The sequence below is a fragment of the Ornithorhynchus anatinus genome, chromosome 20 (assembly GCF_004115215.2).
Source record: "Ornithorhynchus anatinus isolate Pmale09 chromosome 20, mOrnAna1.pri.v4, whole genome shotgun sequence".
NCBI lineage: Eukaryota > Metazoa > Chordata > Mammalia > Monotremata > Ornithorhynchidae > Ornithorhynchus > Ornithorhynchus anatinus.
The window spans coordinates 2,700,357-2,722,234 of NC_041747.1; the positions used below are offsets into that span (position 1 = coordinate 2,700,357).

General features: G+C 51.4%; 1 protein-coding gene across 2 annotated transcripts in view; it reads right to left on the reverse strand.

The window, feature by feature from the left end:
• The window catches only part of FLT1 (fms related receptor tyrosine kinase 1), a 93,056-nt gene extending 79,785 nt beyond the window's left edge, over positions 1-13,271 (reverse strand). For both annotated transcript variants that reach the window (XM_007664112.2, XM_029047930.1), the window contains exon 1: positions 12,907-13,271. In XM_007664112.2, coding sequence (XP_007662302.2) covers positions 12,907-12,970 — 64 coding nt within the window. In that variant the 5' untranslated portion in view covers positions 12,971-13,271. The remainder of the gene's footprint in view (positions 1-12,906) is intronic.
• Positions 13,272-21,878: the final 8,607 nt, after the last annotated feature.

The window sequence follows — 21,878 nt, forward strand, 5'->3', positions numbered from 1 at the left end:
CATTTCTAGGGGTGGCCTGTCTTCTCCCCAGACCATGAAATGGAACAAAATGCAATGCTTAAGGAGTGAAGATTTTGCATTGCACTGCCTCGCTAGGGCTACTAAACTCTCCTTTGGCCCTGAGAAGATAATAGGCACTATACTAATCACTGGAGTAGATACAAAATAATCAAGTCCCACATGGGTTTCCCATTTCATTCATTCACTCAATGCTATTTATTGAGCACTTACTGTGTGCAGGGTACTGTACTAAGCACTTGGTAGATCACAATACAACAATAAACAGACACATTCCCTCCCCACAATGAGTTTAAGGTCTAGAGGACTTTAGGTGGGAAGGTGCTAGGCACAGAGAAGTTGTTACTTGGCCAAGGTCACACAGCAGGTAAGTGGTAGAGTCAGGATTAGAACCCATGTCCTCCGACTCCCAGGTGCATACTGTTTCCACCAAGCCATGCTGCTTCCCAGTGTGAATGTGTTTGGCCCTGAGTGGACTCTGTTAAAATTGGGGGCATATATTTCCACCAAAACATTTTCTGAAGTTCAGAGTTGCATTTCTGAACCTGCGTGCTCTGGCAGGGAGGGGCAGGGGGTGCAGGATATGGGCTCTTCTCTCTTCTTAAAAGATATTCAAAGCCACAGCCGGTCATTTTGGCCACCACTTTTTCCCTGAACAGCTCTTCAAAGCTCAGCTTTCCTTCTCCGGTAAGGTTTGCCCACTGGCTTTGGTCTCAGTCAGTCGATCTTATTTGAGCACTTACTGGGTGTAGAGCACAGTATTAAGCCCGTGGGAGAGTACACTATAACAGAATTAGTAGACATGTTCCCTGCCCACAACAAGTTTACAGTCTAGAGGGGGAGACAGATATTAAAATAAATTATGGATATGTACCTAAGTGCTGTGGGGGTGTGGAAGGGGTGAAAAAAGGGAGCAAATCCAAGTGCAAAGGTGTTACAGAGGGAGTGGGAGAAGAGGAAATGAAGGCGTAGTCAGATCTGGGGAGACAGTTTCCAGAGGACACTGTGAAGGCAGCCTTATTTAAGTAGCCGATCCCTCTCTATAGCTATTCCCTCTCCTATTAGAGCCCCACCTGGACTCAGGAACTCAGGGTCCCGATTTGGGCTGCTAACACATAGGATTGAGCCCCTGTGGATCATTTATGAACCAAGCTTTGTCCCCCGTTCATCCTCTTGAGACCAGCCAGTGGTATTTGTTGAGTGCCGACTAATCTTCCCAACCTCTTCCCTTTAAGACTAGTTTCCCTTCTTAATAATAAAAATTGTAGTACTGTTTAAACACTTACTATGTGCTAAGCATTGTACTAAGTGCTGGGGTAGGAACAAGATAAATAAAAAAACTGTGGTATTTCTTAAGCACCTACTATGTACCAGTTACTGTATTAAGTACTAGGTAGATTTAAATTAAGACTGGACTCAGTCCCTGCCCCACACGGGGCTCAGTCTTAATCCTCGTTTTACAAATCAGGTCCCACATTAGGTCCCAGGCTAAGTAGGAAGGAGAACAGATACTGTATCTCCATTTCACAGATGAGAGAACTGAGGCACAGTGTTAAATGACTTGCCCAAGGTTATAGACTAGTTAAATGGCAGAGCCAGGATTAAAATCCAGGTCATTTGACTCCCAGGTCCATGCTCGGTCTACTGGGCCATGCTGCTTCAGCTCTGACTGTCTCATTTTCCCCTGTTCTCTCCAAGAAATCCCATTTCTCAAGCTCCTCTCTCACTCGTCCTCATCATCTTGCCTTTCCTGGACAGGCGTTAGCTGGCAGACTGGCATTAGCATCAGCAGTTTCCTGCACCGAGGACCTTGCCAGGAGGCCTCCCCGACTCCCCTGGCCTTGCACTTGGGAACAGTCATGCCTAGAAGTTGCTTCACATGGTGAGTGGAGCTTCTTTTGCGGGGCCTGGTAGCTGGCAGGGCAATGGGATGATCTGTTCCTGGGACGGAATCTCTCAGCTGAACATACCGGGGGGGTTCTGGAGGGTCAAAGAGAACTTTAGAACCCGAATCGGGAGGTTTACCAGAGAAGGGCAGGGTTGGGGCAGCAGCTCGTGCTACTCACACTTCCTTCCCCTCCCGTGGGTGTTGTCCCTGAGCCAATGGAGGTTGGGAGCCTCCGGGAAGCAGGGGGTGGGTGAGGGGGGTGGAAAGGTTGCCCTTGAGGACTGGTCAAATCAGCCCCAAGTCAGTCCCAACCCCCAGGGACTGCACAGTCCCTGCAAAAGACCCCTCCCCATGCTAAAACAGTTACCCTAAATGTTATTATCCTAAATATGGTAAAGCAGTAAATCCTAGTTACTTCTCCTTCCATCCCTCTCCCTGTCTCCCCCCTGCCGCCCCCCCACCCAGGAAAGGCCCACAGCTAGATCAAGAAGCTTTTCAATCAATTAATCAGCGATATCAAACCTTCCTTCTTCCCTGCTCTGCCCTAAGTGGGGGCTCCACTTAAATACCACTGACTGACTGATTGCTTAGAATCCCTCCGGACCTCACCTATCCCCATTAGAATGGAAGCTCCCTATGGGAAGGGGATACATCACTTTATTTTGTACTTCCTAATCACCTCATATAGTGCACCACACCAAGTGGGTGCTCAATAAATACCGCTACAATTGAGCCAACCCCAGATCCTCCCCTGTTTCTGGGCCTCTCTAACCAACAACCACAAAAGACTGCTGGCTCCTCGGGCTCTGGTACAAAATCGAGTCCGAGAGGACAAGAGTCCGGCCCCATATGCGGCCGTGGGTGGAGAACAGACCTGAGGAAGATCTCCCGAGCGGCAAACAAGCCAGACTCTCCCTGAGGAGCTGCTGCCTTGCAGGACAGATGACAGTTGGAGCCCTCCGTCTGTTCTATCGCCCTCCCTCCCCCTGTCGGGGCCGCATTCCTCGGAACGGCACCACCTCGTCAGGCTGGATAAAGGAAACAACTGTGAAAACCGTGCTGTGTCCCCCGCACCCCGCCCTCCATCCACACTCCCTACCTCTGGATGGGGATGGGTCAACGGGGTCACGGGTCTGGAGGGGAGAGACCTGTCCAAGTAAGCTGGGTCAGGCCCAGAGGGTCTCTCTGAAGCATCACAACCGTGAATTGACCCTAGCAGGGCCAGCCCTGATCCCCCGCCCGGCAGAGTCATGGAAACATGCGAGCTCGGTCCTAGAAATGACCCCCTTGGGTATATTAATTCATCACGAAGGCATTTTTTAAGCAGTCACTATGAGCCGAGCACCGGGTTCGACACGAGACAGTCAGATCGGACCTGGTCCCAGTCCCACACGGGGCTAAGAGTCTAAGAGTCGGGGGTGGTGGGGGAGGAGAGCGGGGATCTCGTCCCCATTTTACAGATGGGGAAACTGAGGCCTGGAGAACCGAAGCATTTCACCCGAGGTCACCCTCCAGGCCGGTGGTAGAGCAGGGACCGGGTCCCCTGGGTCCCAGACACGATCTTCTGCCATCAATCCGCCAGTGACACCAGAGTCTGTGGCCCTCCCGGGATGAAAAAAGGAGCCGCCCACGAGAAGCGGCTTTTCCCTCCCTGGCCACGGGAAGCGGCTCTTCCATAGGAAAGGGATACTTCTTATGCTAAGAATTCCAGGTCCCGTTTTATCTGAAAGAAGGGCAGTGTTCAAGCCTCCCCTCCTCCTCAGCTTTGCTTTCTTGAAATACGTTTCCTTTCCCATTACCTGCCTTCCTCCTCCCGGAGATGTGTTTCTCGTGACCTCGGGGGTCACGGGCTCAGCACCTGCCTTGGGGTCGGACGAGTCCCAGGACCCTTCCCTCCAGCGAGGAGCAGCTGCCGGGCACTGGGAGGCCGGGGCCGTGGGGGCCGTCCAGAGATCCCAAAGCTGGGACAGGGAGAGAGGAAACCGGAGCCTGGAAAGGAATCTCTGCCTCAGCGCGGCTGGAAAGACAGCAGCTGTGCTCTCCGCTTCTCAGCAGGCTGGCAAGCAGGGCTTCAGTCAATCAGTGGTATCGAATGAGCACTTACTATGTGCAGAGCACTGTACTAAGCACTCGGAAGGGTACATTACGACAAAATTAGCTGTCATGTTCCCTGCCAACAATGAGCACTGTCTAGAGGGGACGACATGATAATAATAATAATAATTGTAGTATTTGTTAAATATCTATTATATGTCGGGCACTGTAATAAGCACCGGGATGGGTACAAACAAATCATGTGGGGCACAGTCTCTATCCCACAAGGGGTTCGCAGTCTCAATCCCCATTTTACCAATGAGTTAACAGACACAGAAATGAAGTGACTTGTCCAAGATCACACAGCAGACAAGTGGCAGAGTCCTGCTGACTTCCAGGCCCTCGCTATATCCACTAGGCCTTGCTGCTTATAAGTAATTCATAATATATAATTTAAAGATATGTACATAAGTGCTGTGGGGTTGGGGCAAATATAAAATGCCCAACGGTCACCGATCCACGTGCAAAGGGCACGGGGCACCCAGATTCTAGTCCCAGCCAGCACCCCTCTAGCCTGTTGGGTGACCTTGGGCAAGTCCCTTCACCTCCCTAGGCCTCGGTTTCCTCTTTGGGATAATAATGCTTGCCTTTCCCTTCCTCCCAGGAGTGTAGCAAGGATAAAAATGGGAGATGTCACGTGAATGGGCTTTGGAAAATACAAAGCTCTCTATCAGAATCAAATTTGAGGTGGTACATGGATTACAAGTTCATAGGAAATGTAGTGAAATGCCGTTAGAGCAATGGCCCAGCCAGCCCAGTGTTCCAGGGCTGCAGGAAGCTTGTTCCTCATGGACATCCATCCTGGTGACTAAGAATGCAACATCCTGCATCCCAAACTTTCCCTTGGGCAACCCATTTTTGACCCGCCTCTCCCTGGATGTAGCCAAACTATCTTACTTTATTTTATAAAGTTGTAAAAACACACGGTGTCCTATTGGACACGGGGCAGTCAGGCCGAGGACGGAACTCAGACGCTCACTTTCAGTCGTATTTATTGAGCACTTACTGTATGCAGAGCACTGTACTAAGCAACATAATAAAGTTGGTAAACACCTTCCCCTGCCCACAACAAGCTTACAGTCTAGAGGGGGAGAGAGGCATTAAAAGAAATTACGGATATGTACGTGAGTTCTGTGGGGTTGAGGGCGAGGTGACTAAAGAGAATAAATCCAAGCGCAAGGATGATGTGGATGAGTGGAAGAAGAAGAAATGAGGATTTAGGGAAGACCTCTTCCAACATTGACTTACTTGAGCCAACTGTGGATCGTGTTCTGCAAGAACTCACTAGGGTTATAGGAAGAACCTCCCCTAATTCGTCCATCCTGTTACCTAGAGAAGCAGCGTGGCTCAGTGGAAAGAGCCCAGGCTTGGGAGTCAGAGGTCATGGGTTCGAATCCTGGCTCCGCCACTTGTCAGCTGTGTGACTGTGGGCAAGTCACTTCACTTCTCTGCGCCTCAGTTCCCTCATCTGTAAAATGGGGATTAATACTGTGAGCCTCACGTGGGACAACGTGATGGCCCTGTATCTACCCCAGTGCTTAGAACAGTGCTCGGCACATAGTAAGCGCTTAACAAATACCAACATTATTATTATCTAGATTGGGTTCTGGAAACGCGTGCTGTCGCAGAAACACCTGGATTTCTTGCCATTCACCACAACACCATTCTGATCCACCAGAGGGCACCCCCGGCCAGGGGGCAGCTCCAGGTTCTTCCAGATCCCAGCATCTTTCCGGGGCAGGGAGGCGGAGAGGGAAATTCCGGAGCGGAAATGTTTCCACAGATCAAGCTATACCTATGGAGTATCTCCCGTCTATCTTTCCCCGTAACCCTGGCTCCCAAGATGCTGCATGGCGCAGGGGATAGAGCATGGGCCTGTGAATCAGGAGGTCGTGGGTTCGCCACTTGTCTGCTGTGTGACCTTGGGTAAATCACTTTACTTTTCTGTGCCTCAGTTACCTCATTTGTAAAATGGGGATTGAGACCGTGAGCCCCACGTGGGACAGGCACTGTGTCCAACCCGGTAGGCTTGTATCCATCTCAGTGGATAGAGTACAGTGCTTGAGAAATACCATTAATTATTACTATTATTCCTCTTGGCTAAAAGCGTGTCGTCTTATCTTCAATCGTATTTATTGAGCCCATACTCTATGCAGAGCACCGTACTAAGCGCTTGGGAGAGTACAGTGCAAGAGAGTTGGTAGACTCCTCCCCTGCCCACAACGAGGTGACAGTCTAGAAGACTTTCAAGCCCTGTTTTCGGGGTCCACCAGTCACCTCCCCAGAGCTGAGTTCCGATGAAGCGACCCCTCCTGCAACTCCCAGCCGAAATCTCCCATCCACGAGTTCCACCCTTCCGACGGAGCAGCGGGGGACCTTTAGAGTAGAAGAACTGTATCTTGAGAGCCTGGAGCGGACACAGCCCATGTCCACAGGGGCACACCCCATGCCTCCTCTGAAGTGGACACACCTCGTTGTGTGTACTCTCCCAGGCGTTCAAGACAGTAAACACTCAATACATAAAATTGAATGAAGAAATAGGGGCGCACCCCTTGTCCGGAAGGAAAAGAAGCAGCGCGGCGAAGTGGATAGGGCCTGGGCCTGGGAGTAAGAAGGTCATGGGTTCTAATCCCGGCTCCGCCACTTGTCTGCTGTGTGATCTTGGGCAAGTCGCTTCATTTCTCTGTGCCTCAGTTACCTCATCTACAACTTGGGGATTGAGACTTTGAGCCCCAGGTGGGACAGGGACTATGTCCAACCTGATTTTCTTGTATCCAACCCGGTGCTTAGTACAGAGCCTGGCACACAGTAAATGCTAAACAAACACCTTAATTATAATAATGATTATTAAAACACCCCATGCCTCCCCCTGGGGCAGACACATTCTGTGTCCATGGGGACTTCATCTTCACCGCCTCCACTGCATATGCACGGTGAAGGCACATCACCTCCAAAAAACCTTCCCCTCTTCTCCCACTCCCTTCTGCATCACCCTGACTTGCTATCTTCATTCATCCCCCCTCCTCCCAGCCCCACAGCACTCATGTCCACATCTATTTATATTAATGTCTGTCTCCCTTTCTAGACTGTAAGCTCATTGTGTGCAGGGAATGTGTCCGTTTACTGTTGTACCGTATTCTCCCGAGCGCTTACTACAGTGCTCTGCACACAGAAAGCGGTCGTATGTGGCTGAATGGCAGCCAGTGGGAACACACTCCTTGTAGGGATTAAGTATGATCTGGGAGCATTAAGGTATGTGGGAGGAGAGGAGCAAGCCAGAAAAACTGAACTTTCTTTTCTATTTTTCTTCTTCATCAGCACAAAACTTGGACAGATTTCTGAGGCTTTGGAGGCAGCGGTGTTCCAGCCCCAGGTAACGGGGAGCAAGAAGGCACTAGTTTTTGATGGTTGGTGAGCTGTAACCTTTCTTCCCACCTAGAAAGGACCCTTCCCCTCCAGAAATCTGGCAGTGGTGCAGGGGTGGGGGAGGGAGGAGAGGGGAGAAGGGAGGGAGAAGAGGGGTGAGGGGAGGGAGGGAGAGAGGGGAGGGAGATAGAGGAGAGAAAGCCTCACCTCATTAAGGGCAGAGATCAAATCAGTAGTAACACCGGGCTCTCCCAAGTGCTCGGTGCAGGGCTCTGCATATACTAAATGTCCAGTCAGTACCTTTGATTGATTGATTGATTCATCATCCTTTACTTCCTGGCAGTAAAACTCCCCCGTGGCCTGGGCCAAAATACAGGATTTTGGTTCCAAGGTAGAAACTATGGAAGCAACAGATTTCCTCAGACCATCAGGGCCAAGCAGAGAGCCCGGCGGTGGTGAGAAGGCCCCCGACATTCCTGCAGGACCCCCACTTCCTGCTCCCAGGCTGAGAGGTAGGAAACACGGCCACTATCTTCGGCAAACTCAAAGAAACCATTTCCTCAGTGAGCGCCCCCCTTCCCCGTCCGCCCCGCCATCCCCAGGACCTGAGGCCTGGCCCTCTCCAACTCCTTCCTCCGTCCCCCCCTTCCCCTCTGATTTCCTCTCTGCCCCCCCAGCCTGGGGTGAAATCCGGCGTCCTGGCAGATCCCAAGTCACCCACAAGCAAGGTGTCCCAACAACTGCCCTGAAGGGGTACGGGCACGGCCCGCTGGCGGTTCGGTTCTGGTTATCCGTTAAGCGCTTACTGCGTGCCAGGCATTGTACTAAGCGCTGGATAATAATAATTGTGGCATTCGTTAGGCACTTCCTATGTCCAAGCACTGTACTAAGCGCTGGGGTGGAGAAAAGCAAACCGAGTCGGACACGGTCCTCTCCCAGTGTCCCTCTCTTGCCCCTGGTCCATTAAGCACTAATGCTTAATTAATTAAGCATTCGGGAAGCAGCGTGGCTCAGTGGAAAGAGCACGGGCTTAGGAGTCAGAGGTCATGGGTTCTAATCCCAGCTCCGCCGCTTGTCAGCTGTGTGACTTTGGGCAAGTCATTTAACTTCTCTGTGCCTCAGTTACCTCATCTGGGAAATGGGGATTAAGACTGTGAGCCCCACATGGGACCTGATTACCCTGTATCTACCCCAGCGCTTAGAACAGTACTCGGCACATAGGAGGCGCTTAACAAATACCAACATTATTAAGCCGAGCACTGATTTCCCAGTTCTCGGACACATCTAAGCAAGTAACCGATCATGCACAAATGAAAATTGTGGCCCTTCATATATATATATATATTGGTATTTGTTAAGCGCTTACTATGTGCAGAGCACTGTTCTAAGCGCTGGGGGAGATACAGGGTCATCAGGTTGTCCCACATGAGGCTCACAGTTAATCCCCATTTTACAGATGAGGTAACTGAGGCACCGAGAAGTTAAGTGACTTGCCCACAAAAGCGATCCTGGTTCCCTCTCTCATCTAATCCTCCTGGGGAAGGGGGGAAAATATATTGAAGATTTGGGGGCTCCCCAGGCGGAGACCCAGCATGAGTGTGTGCACACCCGCACACAAGCACACAATGTACCAAAAAAAAACCCACGCCTGAGGGGAAGCCTTCTCTTTGCTATTAATTATCCTAAGCCTGGAATTGGACTCAATTAGCGAGGTGCTACAATGGAGATTCATTCAATCGCATTTCAATCCTATTTATCGAGCGCTTACTGTGTGCCGAGCACTGTACTAAGCACTTGGCAGTAGATCGCAAGCTCCTGGAAGTCAGAGACCGTGACTACTGCTATTAGTGGACTCTCCCAAGTGCATCAAACAGTGCTCTGCACAAAGTAGAGGCTTAATAAATAATACTGATATCAAATAAGAGAAGCAGCACGGACTAGTGGATAGAGAATCAGAGGATCTGGGTTGTAATCTGAGCTCTCCCATTTGTCTGCTCTGTGACTTTGGGCAAGTCACCTAACTTCTCTGGGTCTCAGTTATCTGAAAAATGGGAATTAAGACAGTGAGCCTCCGTGAGGCAGGGACTGTGTCCAACCTGATTAGCTTCTATCTACCGCGGCGCTTAGAACGGTGCTTGATGCATAGTAAGCACTCAACCATCATAATACCACTATTATTATTAAGAAGAAGAAGAATAAAAAGGACATCCAGCATCCCCTGCCTGAACTAAGAGCTCAGCCGGGCAAAAAAAGAGTACTTTGGCAATAGACACATGAACCTTTGTAAAATCCTAAATGCCTGGCCAGCCGTACAGGTGGGCACTACGGGTACAAGGTGACTCTGCTCACCGTGCCAGGCTGAGAGCCAAGCCTGTTCAGAGGGATAGGGCTGTGGGTAAGGTGGCGATACCCGCTGCAACCAACCTCACGACAGACGTGCTCTCATACGTTAGTAATTGACTTGGTAAAGCCCGCTGGACAGTCTGTGCTACTAAAGGGTCACTCGCCGAAGGAACCAAGATCCCATGCCGGGCACCACCAGATCGCTAACTCCTCGCTGGACTGTAAACTCCTCGGGAGCAGGGATCATGGCAACCAGCTTCTAAGCTGTGAGCTTGTTTTTGGGTAGGAATTGTCTCTATCTGTTGCCGAATTGTACTTTCCAAGTGCTCTGCACACAGTAAGCGCTCAATTAATACGATTGAATGAATAAATGAACGAACCAGCTCTAACGTACTCTCCCAAACCCTTCAAACAGTGCTCTGCCTACAGCGGACTAAATTCCTTGAGGAGGGAGATGGTGTCTCCTATTCTACTGTATTCCTTCTAGCTCTCAGTACGGTGTTCCGCACACGGTAAATTATAAGAACAAGGATCCCATCTACTCTTTGCGTATCCTCCCAAGCATTCAGCACAGCGCACTAAAGGTTTCAAAAAAATACCGTTCACGGTCCCGCTCCGCGCTCTTTAAAGGAGGAGAAGATAAAAGAACATTTCATATTTGGCATATTCGATCCAGTTTCATCAACTGTATCTATCTCCAGCAAGTGAAGCCAGCTGATTCCCAACGGGACAGATTGTCCCACCTGAGGCAGGGGAGGAGGTGGAATCTCGCTGCCAGAATCTCAACTCCTGGCCCCGCTCGTGAGGCCCGCGCAGGACTGGGTCCAACAGAATTCACTTGCATCTACCCCAGCGCTTAGAGGAGTGTCTGACTCCTAGGAGCCGCTTAGCAAACATCACTGGATAGGAGACGAAGAATGAAGCGGTCTCCTGGGTCCGCTTTTCTCCAGCCCGCCCAGTGGCCAGAGGGGACCGGCTGAGGGGCGCGCACACAAGCGCTCTAAGAAACCGTTTCCTCGAAAGTCACCGTGGCTTCGTTTCATTGCGCCCATCTCGGAGCCACAACACGGTTGGACTCAGCTGGCTCCAACTGGGCTAGGTCTCCCCCGAGGGCAATCCTTTCCCCCCCAACCCACGGGTAACACTTGAGTTTTAATAATAATGATAATAATAATAGTCCTTGTTAAGCACTTACTATGTGCCAAGCACCATTCTAAGCGCTGGGGTGGATACAAGGTAATCAGATTGTCCCACATGGGGCTCACAGTTTTAATCTCCCTTTTACAGGTGAGGTAACGAGGCCCGGGGGGAGTGAAATGACTCACCCAAGGTCACTCAGCAGGCAAGCGAGATTAGAACCCACCTCCTCTGACTCCCAAGCCCGGGCTCCTGCCACTAGACTCCTCGCCTTAACGGTCAAAATCACCAGCCCAGCGCTTTTCATCGCACACGCACCGGCCAAGAAGGAAAACCCGCGAGCCGAACGGGGATCCAAATCCCGGGAAAAGCGCCTGGGTTACAGAGTCCCTCATCCTTGAGAACTGCGATATTTAAGCACTTACTAGGGGCCAAGCACTGTACTGAGCACCTGGGGTGGATGGAAGATGATGAGGTCCCAGAGTTTTAAGGAGGAGAGAGGAAGGGGGGTTACCAGGCGAGGCAGGGAGGTTTGGAGAAGCAGCCCCCTCCTCGTGGCCGGCATCGGGGGCGGTTTGGCCAGCAAGACAGTGGCCTTCCAGGCTCTGGAGCTCGCCCAAATTCGTCCAGCTCTGGATTCCAGCCACTTCTCCCCAAGGGGACTTCTCCGGGTCCCCCCTTCCCTTGTATTAGAAAGCAAGGCCAGGGGCGAGACCCCCTTCCCTTAATATTCTCTGTGGGATTTGTGAAGCGCTTACTATGCGCCAGGCCCTGTACTAAGCGCTGGGTAGATACAAGCAAATCGGGTGGGACACGGTCCCCGTCCCACCGGGGGCTCCCACTCTTAATCCCCATTTTACAGGGGAGGGAACTGAGGCACAGAGAAGTGAAATGACCTGCCCACAGTCTCCAGACAGGTGACGGAGGTGGGATTAGAACCCATGACCTTCTGACTCCCAGTCTGTGCCCTAGGCACTATACCAGCTGCTTCCCCTAACCCCCGGCTCCTCATCCCGGCTTCTCGTTAGCGTCGTTTAGCGGCTAGAGCCCGGGCCTGGGAGTCAGAAGGTCACGGGTTCTAATCCCCGCTCCGTCACCTGTCTGCTGGGTGGCCGTGGGCAAGCCACTTCACTTTTCTGGGCCTCAATTCCCTCATCTGTAAAATGGGGATTAAGATTGCGGGCCCCAGGTGGAACAACCTGATTACCTTATCCGGCGCTGAGAACAGTGCCTGGCACATAGTAAGTGCTTAACAAACACCGTAATTATTATTCACTCATTCGTATTTATTGAGCGCTTACTGTGTGCAGAGCACTGTCCTAAGCGTTTAATTATTACTAAGTCACTCAGCTTCTCTGGGCTTCAGTTCCCTCCTCCGTCAAATGAGGATTAAGAGGGTGAGCCCCATGTGGGACTGGGACTGCGTCTAACCTGATGACCTTGAATCTATCCCAGCGCTTAGAACAGTGCCTGGCACGGAGTGAGCGCTTAAACACCATAATGATTATGATTAAGTCACTTCTCTGGGCCTCAGTTCCCTCATCTGTAAAATGAGGATGAAGAGGGCGAGCTCCATGTGGGACAGGGACTGCCCGGCGCTTCGAAGACTCCACGGCGGATGGCGAGCGCTTAACAAGTACCATAATTATCATCATTTATTATCATCCCTCGCCCCAGCCCTGGCGTCCTGGCGCTTCGGGCGCCTCCGGCCTAGTGGTCAGAGCCGGGGCTTGGGAGCCGGAGGACGTGGGTTCTAATCCCGCCTCCGCCACTGGTCTGCTGGGTGACTTCGGGCAAGTCGCTTAACTGCTCTGGGCCTCAGTCACCTGGAAAATGGGGATGAAGACCGTCAACTCCCCCCCGGGGACACCGGGCTTACTCCGCATCTACCCCGGCGCTGAGAAGAGTCCTTTGGCACCTCGGGAGCGCTCGCCGATAACGATGGGATTGGCTAAGCGCTCCCTATGTGCCCAACACTGTTCTAAAGGCTGACAAACGGGATGATTATTTATCGTCCTTCCTCCTCCGGCCGCCCACCCCCCGACGGTCCCTTCCCTTACCTGTGAGGAGGAAGCAGGCCAGAAGGCGGCCCAGCACGGCCCCGGTGACCGTCCAGCTGAGCATGGTGGCCGGCGGCAAGGGGTGGCCGGCGGCAAGGGGTGGCCGGCGGCAAGGGGTGTCCGCCTCCCGACCCCCCCGGACTCCTGGGTCGGCGGGCCGAGCCCACCACCATCCACCGGTCCGATCCGGGCCGCCCGACCCCCGGCGCCGCCCTCGACCGGTCCTCGCGACGCTGGCCGGGGCCGGGTTGGGGGGGGGGAGGTCGGTCGGTCGGTCGGTCGGGACGGTCCGGAGCTGGCCTTGGCTGTCCGGGGCTGCCCAGTCCGGGGCTGCCCAGTCCGGAGCCGGCCTGCCGCTCCCACCGCCCCCGGGGGGTCCACGGGCATCACTTGGGCGTCGCGCCGCCGGAGCGGACCATTTATAACCTTTGCCCGATCCCACCTCCGGGCCTGGGCACGCCCTCTCCGTGACGACACCTTCCCCCCAACACTCGGGCCCACCCCCTCATCCCGTCCCCGGGACCTCCTCTCCCTCCCATCCCCTCCCTCCCATCCCCTCCCTCTCATCCCCTCCCTCACATTCCCTCCCTCACCTCCTCCTTCTCATCCCCTCCCTCTCATCCCCCAAATACCCTCCCTCTCACCCCCCATCCCCTCCCTCTCATCCCCTCCCTCTCATAAGCGCTCAATAAATACTATTGAATGAATGAATCCCCTCCCTCTCATCCCCTCCTTCTTATCGCCCCCCTCATCCCGTCCCTCTCATCCCCTCCTTCTCATCCCCTCCCTCTCATCCCCCAAATACCCTCCCTCTCACCCCCCATCCCCTCCCTCTCACCCTCCCATCCTCTCCCTCTCATCCCCTCCCTCTCATCCCCTCCCTCTCATAAGCGCTCAATAAATACTATTGAATGAATGAATCCCCTCCCTCTCATCCCCTCCTTCTCATCGCCCCCCCCATCCCCTCCTTCTCATCGCCCCCCCCATCCCCTCCTTCTCATCCCCTCCCTCTCATCCCCTCCCTCTCATCCCCCATCCCCTCCCTCTCATCCCCCCATCCCCTCCCTCTCATCCCCTCCCTCTCATAAGCGCTCAATAAATACTATTGAATGAATGAATCCCCTCCCTCTTATCCCCTCCTTCTCATCGCCCCCCTCATCCCCTCCTTCTCATCCCCTCCTTCTCATCCCCTCCCTCTCATCCCCTCCCTCGTCCTCCCCGTCCCCCCCCCCCCCCCAGGACCGGTCGAGGCCTTCCCGCTTCCCGCCTTTCCGACGGCCCCCCCAGCGGGGAGCCTGCTGCCCGAGCCCCCGGCGGGGGGTGGGTTCCCACGTGGGGACTCCCTCGAAGAGCCTTCGGCAGGTCCCACGGGACTCCTTATTAACGACCTATTCATTCAGTCGTAGTGATGGAGCGCTTCCTGGGGGCAGGGCACTGTACTGAGCGCTTGGAGAGGACAGATGAGAAGCAGCGTGGCTCAGTGGGAAGAGGGCGGGAGTCAGAGCTGGTGAGTTCATTCATTCCTTCGATCGTATTTATCGAGTGCTTAATCGTGGGTTCGTCCATTCCTTCGATCGTATTTATCGAGGGCTTACTCGTGGGTTCGTCCATTCCTTCGACCGTATTTATCGAGGGCTTACTCGTGGGTTCGTCCATTCCTTCGACCGTATTTATCGAGGGCTTAGTCGTGGGTTCGTCCATTCCTTCGATCGTATTTATCGAGGGCTTAGTCGTGGGTTCGTCCATTCCTTCGATCGTATTTATCGAGGGCTTAGTCGTGGATTCGTCCATTCCTTCGATCGTATTTATCGAGGGCTTAATCGTGGGTTCGTCCATTCCTTCGATCGTATTTATCGAGGGCTTAGTCGTGGGTTCGTCCATTCCTTCGATCGTATTTATCGAGGGCTTAATCGTGGGTTCGTTCATTCCTTCGATCGTATTTATTAGGTGCTTAATCGTGGTTCATCCATTCCTTCGATTGTATTTATTGAGTGCTTACTATGTGCAGGGACTGTAGTAAGCGCTTAGAATGTACAATTCGGCAACAGATAGAGACAGTCCCTGCCCCATAACGGGCTCACGGTCTAATCCCGGCTCCGCCGCTTGTCAGCTGTGTGACTTTGGGCAAGTCACTTCACTTCTCTGTGACTCAGTGACCTCATCTGTAAAATGGGGATGAAGACTGTGAGCCCCACGTGGGACAACCCCATTACCTCCTGCTTACTCTTATGGCTTATTCCCACTCCCATAAGGTGATCAGGTTGTCCCACGTGGGGCTCACAGTCTCAATCCCCATTTTCTAGATGAGGAAACTGAGGCACAGGGAAGTTAAGCGACTTGCCCAAGGCCCCTCAGCCCCACAAGGCACAACCTGATCACCTTGTATCCTCCCCAGTGCTTAGAACAGTGCTTGGCACTTAACAAATGCCAACATTATTATTATTATTATTAATTCGGTAACAGAGACAACCCCTACCCGACAAACGGGCTCACAGTCTAGAAGTGGGGATACAGTCTTATCTGTGAAGCGAGCCGACCTTCCTACTCGTCTGCTGTGTGACCCTGGGCAAGTCACTTTGCTTCTCTGGGCCTCATCTGTAAAATGGGTCTCGAAACTGGGAGCCCCACGTGGGACGGGGACTTTTTCCAACCTGATTTGCTTCTATCCACCCCAGCGCTTGGTATGATGCCTGGCACATAGTAAGCACATAACAAACCATAATAATAACCATAATAATGGTATTTGTTAAGCGCTTACTATGTGCCAAGCACTCTTCTAAGGGCTGGGGTAGAGACAAGGTAATCAGGTTTTCCCACGTGGGGCTCACAGTCTTCATCCCCATTTTACAGGTGAGGGAACTGAGGCCCAGAGAAGTTAAGTGACTCACACAGCTGACAAACGGCAGAGTAGGAATTAGCACCGTCGACCTCCGACTCCCCAGCCCGTGCTCTTGCCACTAAGCCATTATTATTATTATTATTATTATTACTGAGCACTGGGTTGGCTGCAAGTGAATTGGGTGGGACACGGTCTCTGTCCCACATGGGGCTCACGGACTTCATCCCCGTTTTACAGATGAGGTCACTGAGGCCCAGAGTAATAATAATAATAATGTTGGTATTTGTTAAGCGCTTACTATAATAATAATAATAATAATGTTGGTATTTGTTAAGCGCTTACTATGTGCACAGCACTGTTCTAAGCACTGGGGTAAACACAGGGAAATCAGGTTGTCCCACGTGGGGCGCACAGTCTTAATCCCCATTTTACAGATGAGGTAACTGAGGCACAGAGAAGTGAAGTGACTTACCCACAGTCACACAGCTGACAAGTGGCAGAGCCGGGATTCGAACCCAGGACTTTCTGACTCCCAGGTCCGGGCTCTACCCACTAGGCCTTGCTGCTTCCCCTAATCGATCATCCTAATGCTGCTTCTCTAAAGGTGATGTGACTTGGAAGTTAATCGGGGAAGGCTGACTGGAGGAGGTGGGATTTTTAGGAGGGGTTTAAAGGAAGGGAGAGCTGTGGTCTGTCGGAGATGAGAAAACGTTGAGGGGATTTGAGGAGAAGGAAGATCATGCAGGAAGATGATCCACGCTACGGATGGTGTACGTCAGAGAAGGGAGAGGCTGGAGGCAGGGAGGCCAGCGAGGAGGCTGCTAGGCTATGACTGACTGGCCGGATGGAGAAGAAAGGGCAGATGCGGGAAATGTTGGGTGGGATTAAGTAGTCGATTAAATGTGAGAGCTGAAAGATAGTTGAGGAGTCAGTGGTGACACCAAGGTGACGGATGGTTGGGGTCAGCATCAGAGATGGGAAAGTTGGGAGGAAGAAAGAGTCAAGGAGTCAACAAAAATGAGTTGTTCATTTTGGGATAGATTAAGCTGGAGGTCCTGGTGAGACTCCAGTTGGAGATGCCTTGAAGGCAAGAAGAGATATGGGATTGTAGATTAAATAATAATAATAGTGGTATTTAAGTGCTTACTATGTGCCAAGCGCTGTACTAAGCGTGGGGTAGATACAAAATAATCAGGTCCTCTATGGGGCTCCCAGTCTAAGTAGGAGGGAGAACAGGTCTTGAATCCCCATTCTGCACATGAGGGAACTGAGGCCCAGAGAGGTTAAGTAACTTGCCCAAGGTCACACAGCATGTAAGTGGCAGAGTTAGGATCAGAACTCAGGTCCTCTGACTCTTAGGCGGTGCTCTCTCCAATTAGGCCCCACTGCCTCTCTGAGAAGTGAGAGGCCAGGGCTGTAGAAGAGGCAGCAGAGAAGCAGCGTGGCTTAGTGGAAAGAGCACGGGCTTGGGAAAGTAATCCCCACTCTGCCGCTTATCAGCTATGTGACTTCGGGCAAGTCACTTAACTTCTCTGTGCCTCAGTTACCTTGTCTGTTAAATGGGGATCAAGACTGTGAGTCTCCCGTGGGACAACCTGATTACCCTGGATCTACCCCAGCGCTTAGAACAGTGCTGTGCACGTAGTAAGCGCTTGACGAATAACCATTATGATTATTATCAATAAGGAGATTTGAAGTTGTCCAAGTAGCTGATGCCTGGTGAGTGGATGAGCTCTCTGAGAGAGTGGGTATCCAAGCGCTTAGTACAGTGCTCTGCACATAGTAAGCGCCCAATAAATACTATTGAATGAATGAGAATAGGGGATCCAGAACAGTGTCTGTGGAACACCCACAGTTAGGGGATGTAACCTCAAAGAGGAGCCAAAAACTAAATTTAGAAGGCGCAGTCAGAGAAGAAGGATGGCAACCAAGTTAAAAGTAAGTCAGCAAAACCAAGATCTAGTAGCATTTCAGGGAAGAGGGCAGTGATCCTTGAGGTTAGAGGTGACTGAGAGGTCAAGGAGGATTAGAAAAGAATGGAGCCCATTGAACTTGGCTTTAAGGAGGTCACTGGGGACAGCTGAGTACAGTTTTAGTGGAATGAAGAATCAAAAACTGATTGATGTGGATTTAAAAAAGGGTTGGTGGAAAGGAAATTGAGGCAGCTAGTCCCTACAAGTCAATCAATCTATCAATCTCTGGTATCCATTGAGTGCTTACTGTGAGCCAGGGAAACGCTAAGTGCGTCGGAGAGAAAAACAGCTGCGGCAGACTGGTTCCGAGAGTTCGAACAGGAATGGGGGGTAGGGAGGGGAGGTGATAGCTGAAGGGGGCTCTGGGATGGAGAGGGACTATTTTATATGAGGGAGATTGAGCGTGTTTGAAGCCAGAAGGGAAGGAGCAGTGAGGAAGAAAGGTAGAGTCTGTGCTTTTAGGATAGGAGAGGGGAGGAAGTCGGAGGCAGATGTGAATTCAGAGAGCAGGCAGGAGACCTCCCCTTGAGGAACAGCAGAAAATCAGAAGAAAAATGGGCAAGGGGTAGGTGGAGAGGAGAGGATGGGACAATTTGGGGGACTTCAGGCCTGATTGTTTCAATCTCACCAACAAAGTAGTTGGCTAGAGAGGGAGGTGGGATGGGAGGAGCTGGACCTTCGGGTTGATCGACGGCGTCATTTAAAGTTTTGGTAGTCACCTCGTGTTCCAATCAATTAATCAATGCATTCTAGCGCGTAGTACTGTGCTCTGCACACAGTAAGTGCTCAGTTCATCAATTAATCGATGGTATTTATTGAGCACTTACTATGTACTGTATTGCACACCAGATTGTCAACCATGTTCTTTGACTTTGTAGCAAAATGTCAGCCAGCGGTCCCCGGAATTCTCATACGCCGCGTTCTGTGATGCTTGCGTTTTATACTAAAGGGATCTACATTACGAATAGTGTATTTCAACACCGCGACAGTTCCTAGGCCTTAGCCGTAGCGAATCATGAACGCAATTTCTGAAGTTCTTTTCGGTCAGGGTAATCCATGAACTGGAGAGGCTAATAGCTTCCTTGGGATTTGACTTCAAGGATTTCATCAGAGTTTAGGTTTATTTTGTAGGCGAATTTATGCTCAAAACATGATCCTCCCTAAGAATTCATTGCATTCTGTCCAGAGTCTTGTTCTGCAAGCCCTTAAAACAAAAAGGCATTTTACACATGCAATTTGAGTACAAGACTATGTCAAACTACTTTATGATGTGGGGAGACATGTCCCCAAGCATTACTCTCTACTTTTTAATGTTCTTAAATGCCACAGTGCCCTACTATAATGAGCCCATTTCATTTTTAATTAGTGGCATTTGTGGCTCTCACACGACCATGGCTCATTCCCTTCTGACTCAATCACCTCCCTAGTTCCCCAGTACAGAGAAGCAGCGAGGCCTAGGGGATGGAGCGCAGGACTGGGAGTCAGGTGACCTGGGTTCTAATCCAGACTCTGCCCCTTGCCTGATTTTGACCTTGGGGAAGTCATTTCACCTATCTGGGCTTCACGTTCTACATCTATAAAATGGAGATTTGGTATCTGCTCTCTCTGCCCCTTAGACCATCAGCCCTGCGTGGGACAGGGAATGCATCCAACCTGATTATCTTGTATCTACCGCAGCACTCAGCACAATGATTGGCCCAAAGTAAGCACTTAACCAATATTAGAAGCAGCCTGACCTAGTGGGAAGAGAGCACAGGCCTGGGAATCAGGGGACCTGCATGCGAATCTCTGCTCGGCCGGTTGTTTGCTGGGTGACCTTGGCAAGTCATTTCATTTCTCTGTGCCTCAGTTTTCTCAACGGTAAAATGGGGATTAAATACTGTTTCACCCTCCCACTTAGACCGGGCGCCCCATACGGAACAGGAACGTGTCCATCCTGATTAACTTGTAACTCAGCACTTGAAACAGTGCTTGGCACACAGCAAGTGCTTCACAGATACAATAATAATAGCCATGATTATTGCTATTATAAGGACTGATGGTGGGAAGAAGGTTAGGGGATTAGGGAGGGCAGTGGCTAGGTGTGGGAATGGAGCAGGGCAGAGATGGCTCACCCACCATCATCATCCCGGGGACACTGGGATTTCTCCCAGTCTTCCAATTGGATCCCGTTCTACAGGGAGAGGTGGGATAGGCAGCCCATAAAGCCTTTACTCCCCTCCTCCATAGTCCCAAATCCACAGGTCTACTGGACCCCGTCCCCCATGAAAGATTTCCTTTCTATGAAAAATGGAGACGATCAAGTCACCACTCTTCCCAGGATGTGTGAGGCTGTTGAAGACATGTGGACCTTCCTAACTTTCCCTCAGGGAACCACCAATGACCTCTCTTCCCTGAATTTTATCCAAACCCTTCTTGAACCTACCGGTAGTTTCTAATCCCCCGATTTCCTGTGGTAACAAATTCCATATGTTTTACAGGTGGGCGGTGTGAAAAAGCATTTCCTTCTCGCTGAAAAACTTCCTCCTTCAGGCTTCATCCTGGAGGTGAGGAGTTAGCCCTGTCCGGGGTCTTTCTGATTTTATCAACTTCAGTCATGTCCCCTATCAGACTTTGTCACTCCAGTCAGTCAGGGGTATTTACTGCGTGCCTACTATGTGTTAAGCACTGGACACGAAGCCCTGCCTTCGAGGATTTTATAATTTAGTGGGGAGAGACAGGAGACCTAAATCAGTGAATTGGCCAGAATTAATACTACTAATGATACTAATAATACTGATTTGTTGAGCATTTACCGCATGCTAAGTATTGTGTTAAACACCGGGTTGGATACAAGACGATCAGGTCGGACGTGATCCCCGTCCCCCGTGGGGCTCACAGTCTAAGCAGGTGGGACAACAGGTATTAAATCCCCATTTTACTGATGAGAAAGATTAAAAACGAGAAGGAACCCAAAACGAACTGATAGGCCACCTGTGTGTTGGGATAGCTGATGAGGTAGCAAGGCCAGGAACGAGGGAGAGAAGGGTTAATAAAGGAGAATCTCCCGGAGGAAGTGATTTTCAGGGGTGTTTGAAGAAGGGAAGGGAAGTGGCTTGGCAAAGTTAAAGGGAAAAAACAATCCGACCAGGGAGAACGTGTGAGCCGGAGGTCGTGGGAGGAGCGGGGTACGTAGGAGAAGAGAGCAGCCAGGTAAGAAGGACCAGCTGACGGAGAGTCCTGAAGCCAATGTTGTGGAGTTGTGGTTTAAATGAGAGCTCTTGGGGTCGTAGGAAGTGGGGGAGGACGGAGGTGCTCCGAGGAACACTCTGTCAAGATAATACGTGCAGCTGTACGTTAAACAGACCAAAGCCGAGAGACCCTGGAGATAGGGAGGGCGGTCAGGAGGTGGACCCGGGATACTGCCAGGAGGTGATGAGAGAGTAGACCGGGTGCCTGCTGAAAGAATGGAGAGGAAAGGGAAGACCAGTGAAACACGAGAGAGGACGAACCAGAGGGGTTTGGAAAAGGGCCGGGGGTGGGAGGTGAAAGAGGCAGAGAAGCCGGAGACGACGCCAAGTTTAGGGGCCGGGTCGGCTGGTCGCGGCGCCTGCCGGGTTGAGGAGTTTAAAGAGAGAGGGCTTGGGTTGATGGGCATCTTTTACCTGCTGCGGTGGGCGCCGCGGCCATGGTTCAACCTAAAGTTGCCACTTTGGGCTAAGTCTTTCTATTGATTGATTTCTCTTTAATCATGGCATTTATTCAGAGCTTGCCGTGTGCTAAACACTGGGGTAAATCCAAGCTTATCAGATCTCACACATTCCCCTTACCCACAGGGAGCTCAAATTCGGGCTTATTCCTATTTTACAGATGAGGGAGGAAACTGAGGCTCAGAGCACTTAAGTGACTTGTCCAAGGTCACCCAGCAGGCCAGTGGCAGCACAGGGACTGGAACCCAGATCTCCTGACTTCCAGACTCCTGTTTTCTCCCCCATCCCACCTCGTGCAGAGTGCGGTGCATTACACTAAACGGTGTCGGAGAATGCAACTGGGTGAGAAGCCCCGATCTCCTGCTCTCCCTTCGTCATTATGTATCTTCTGTATATATCTGTCATTTTAGGTACATATCTGTAATTTATTTGTTTATATTAATGTTTGTCTCCTCCTCTAGACTGTAAGTT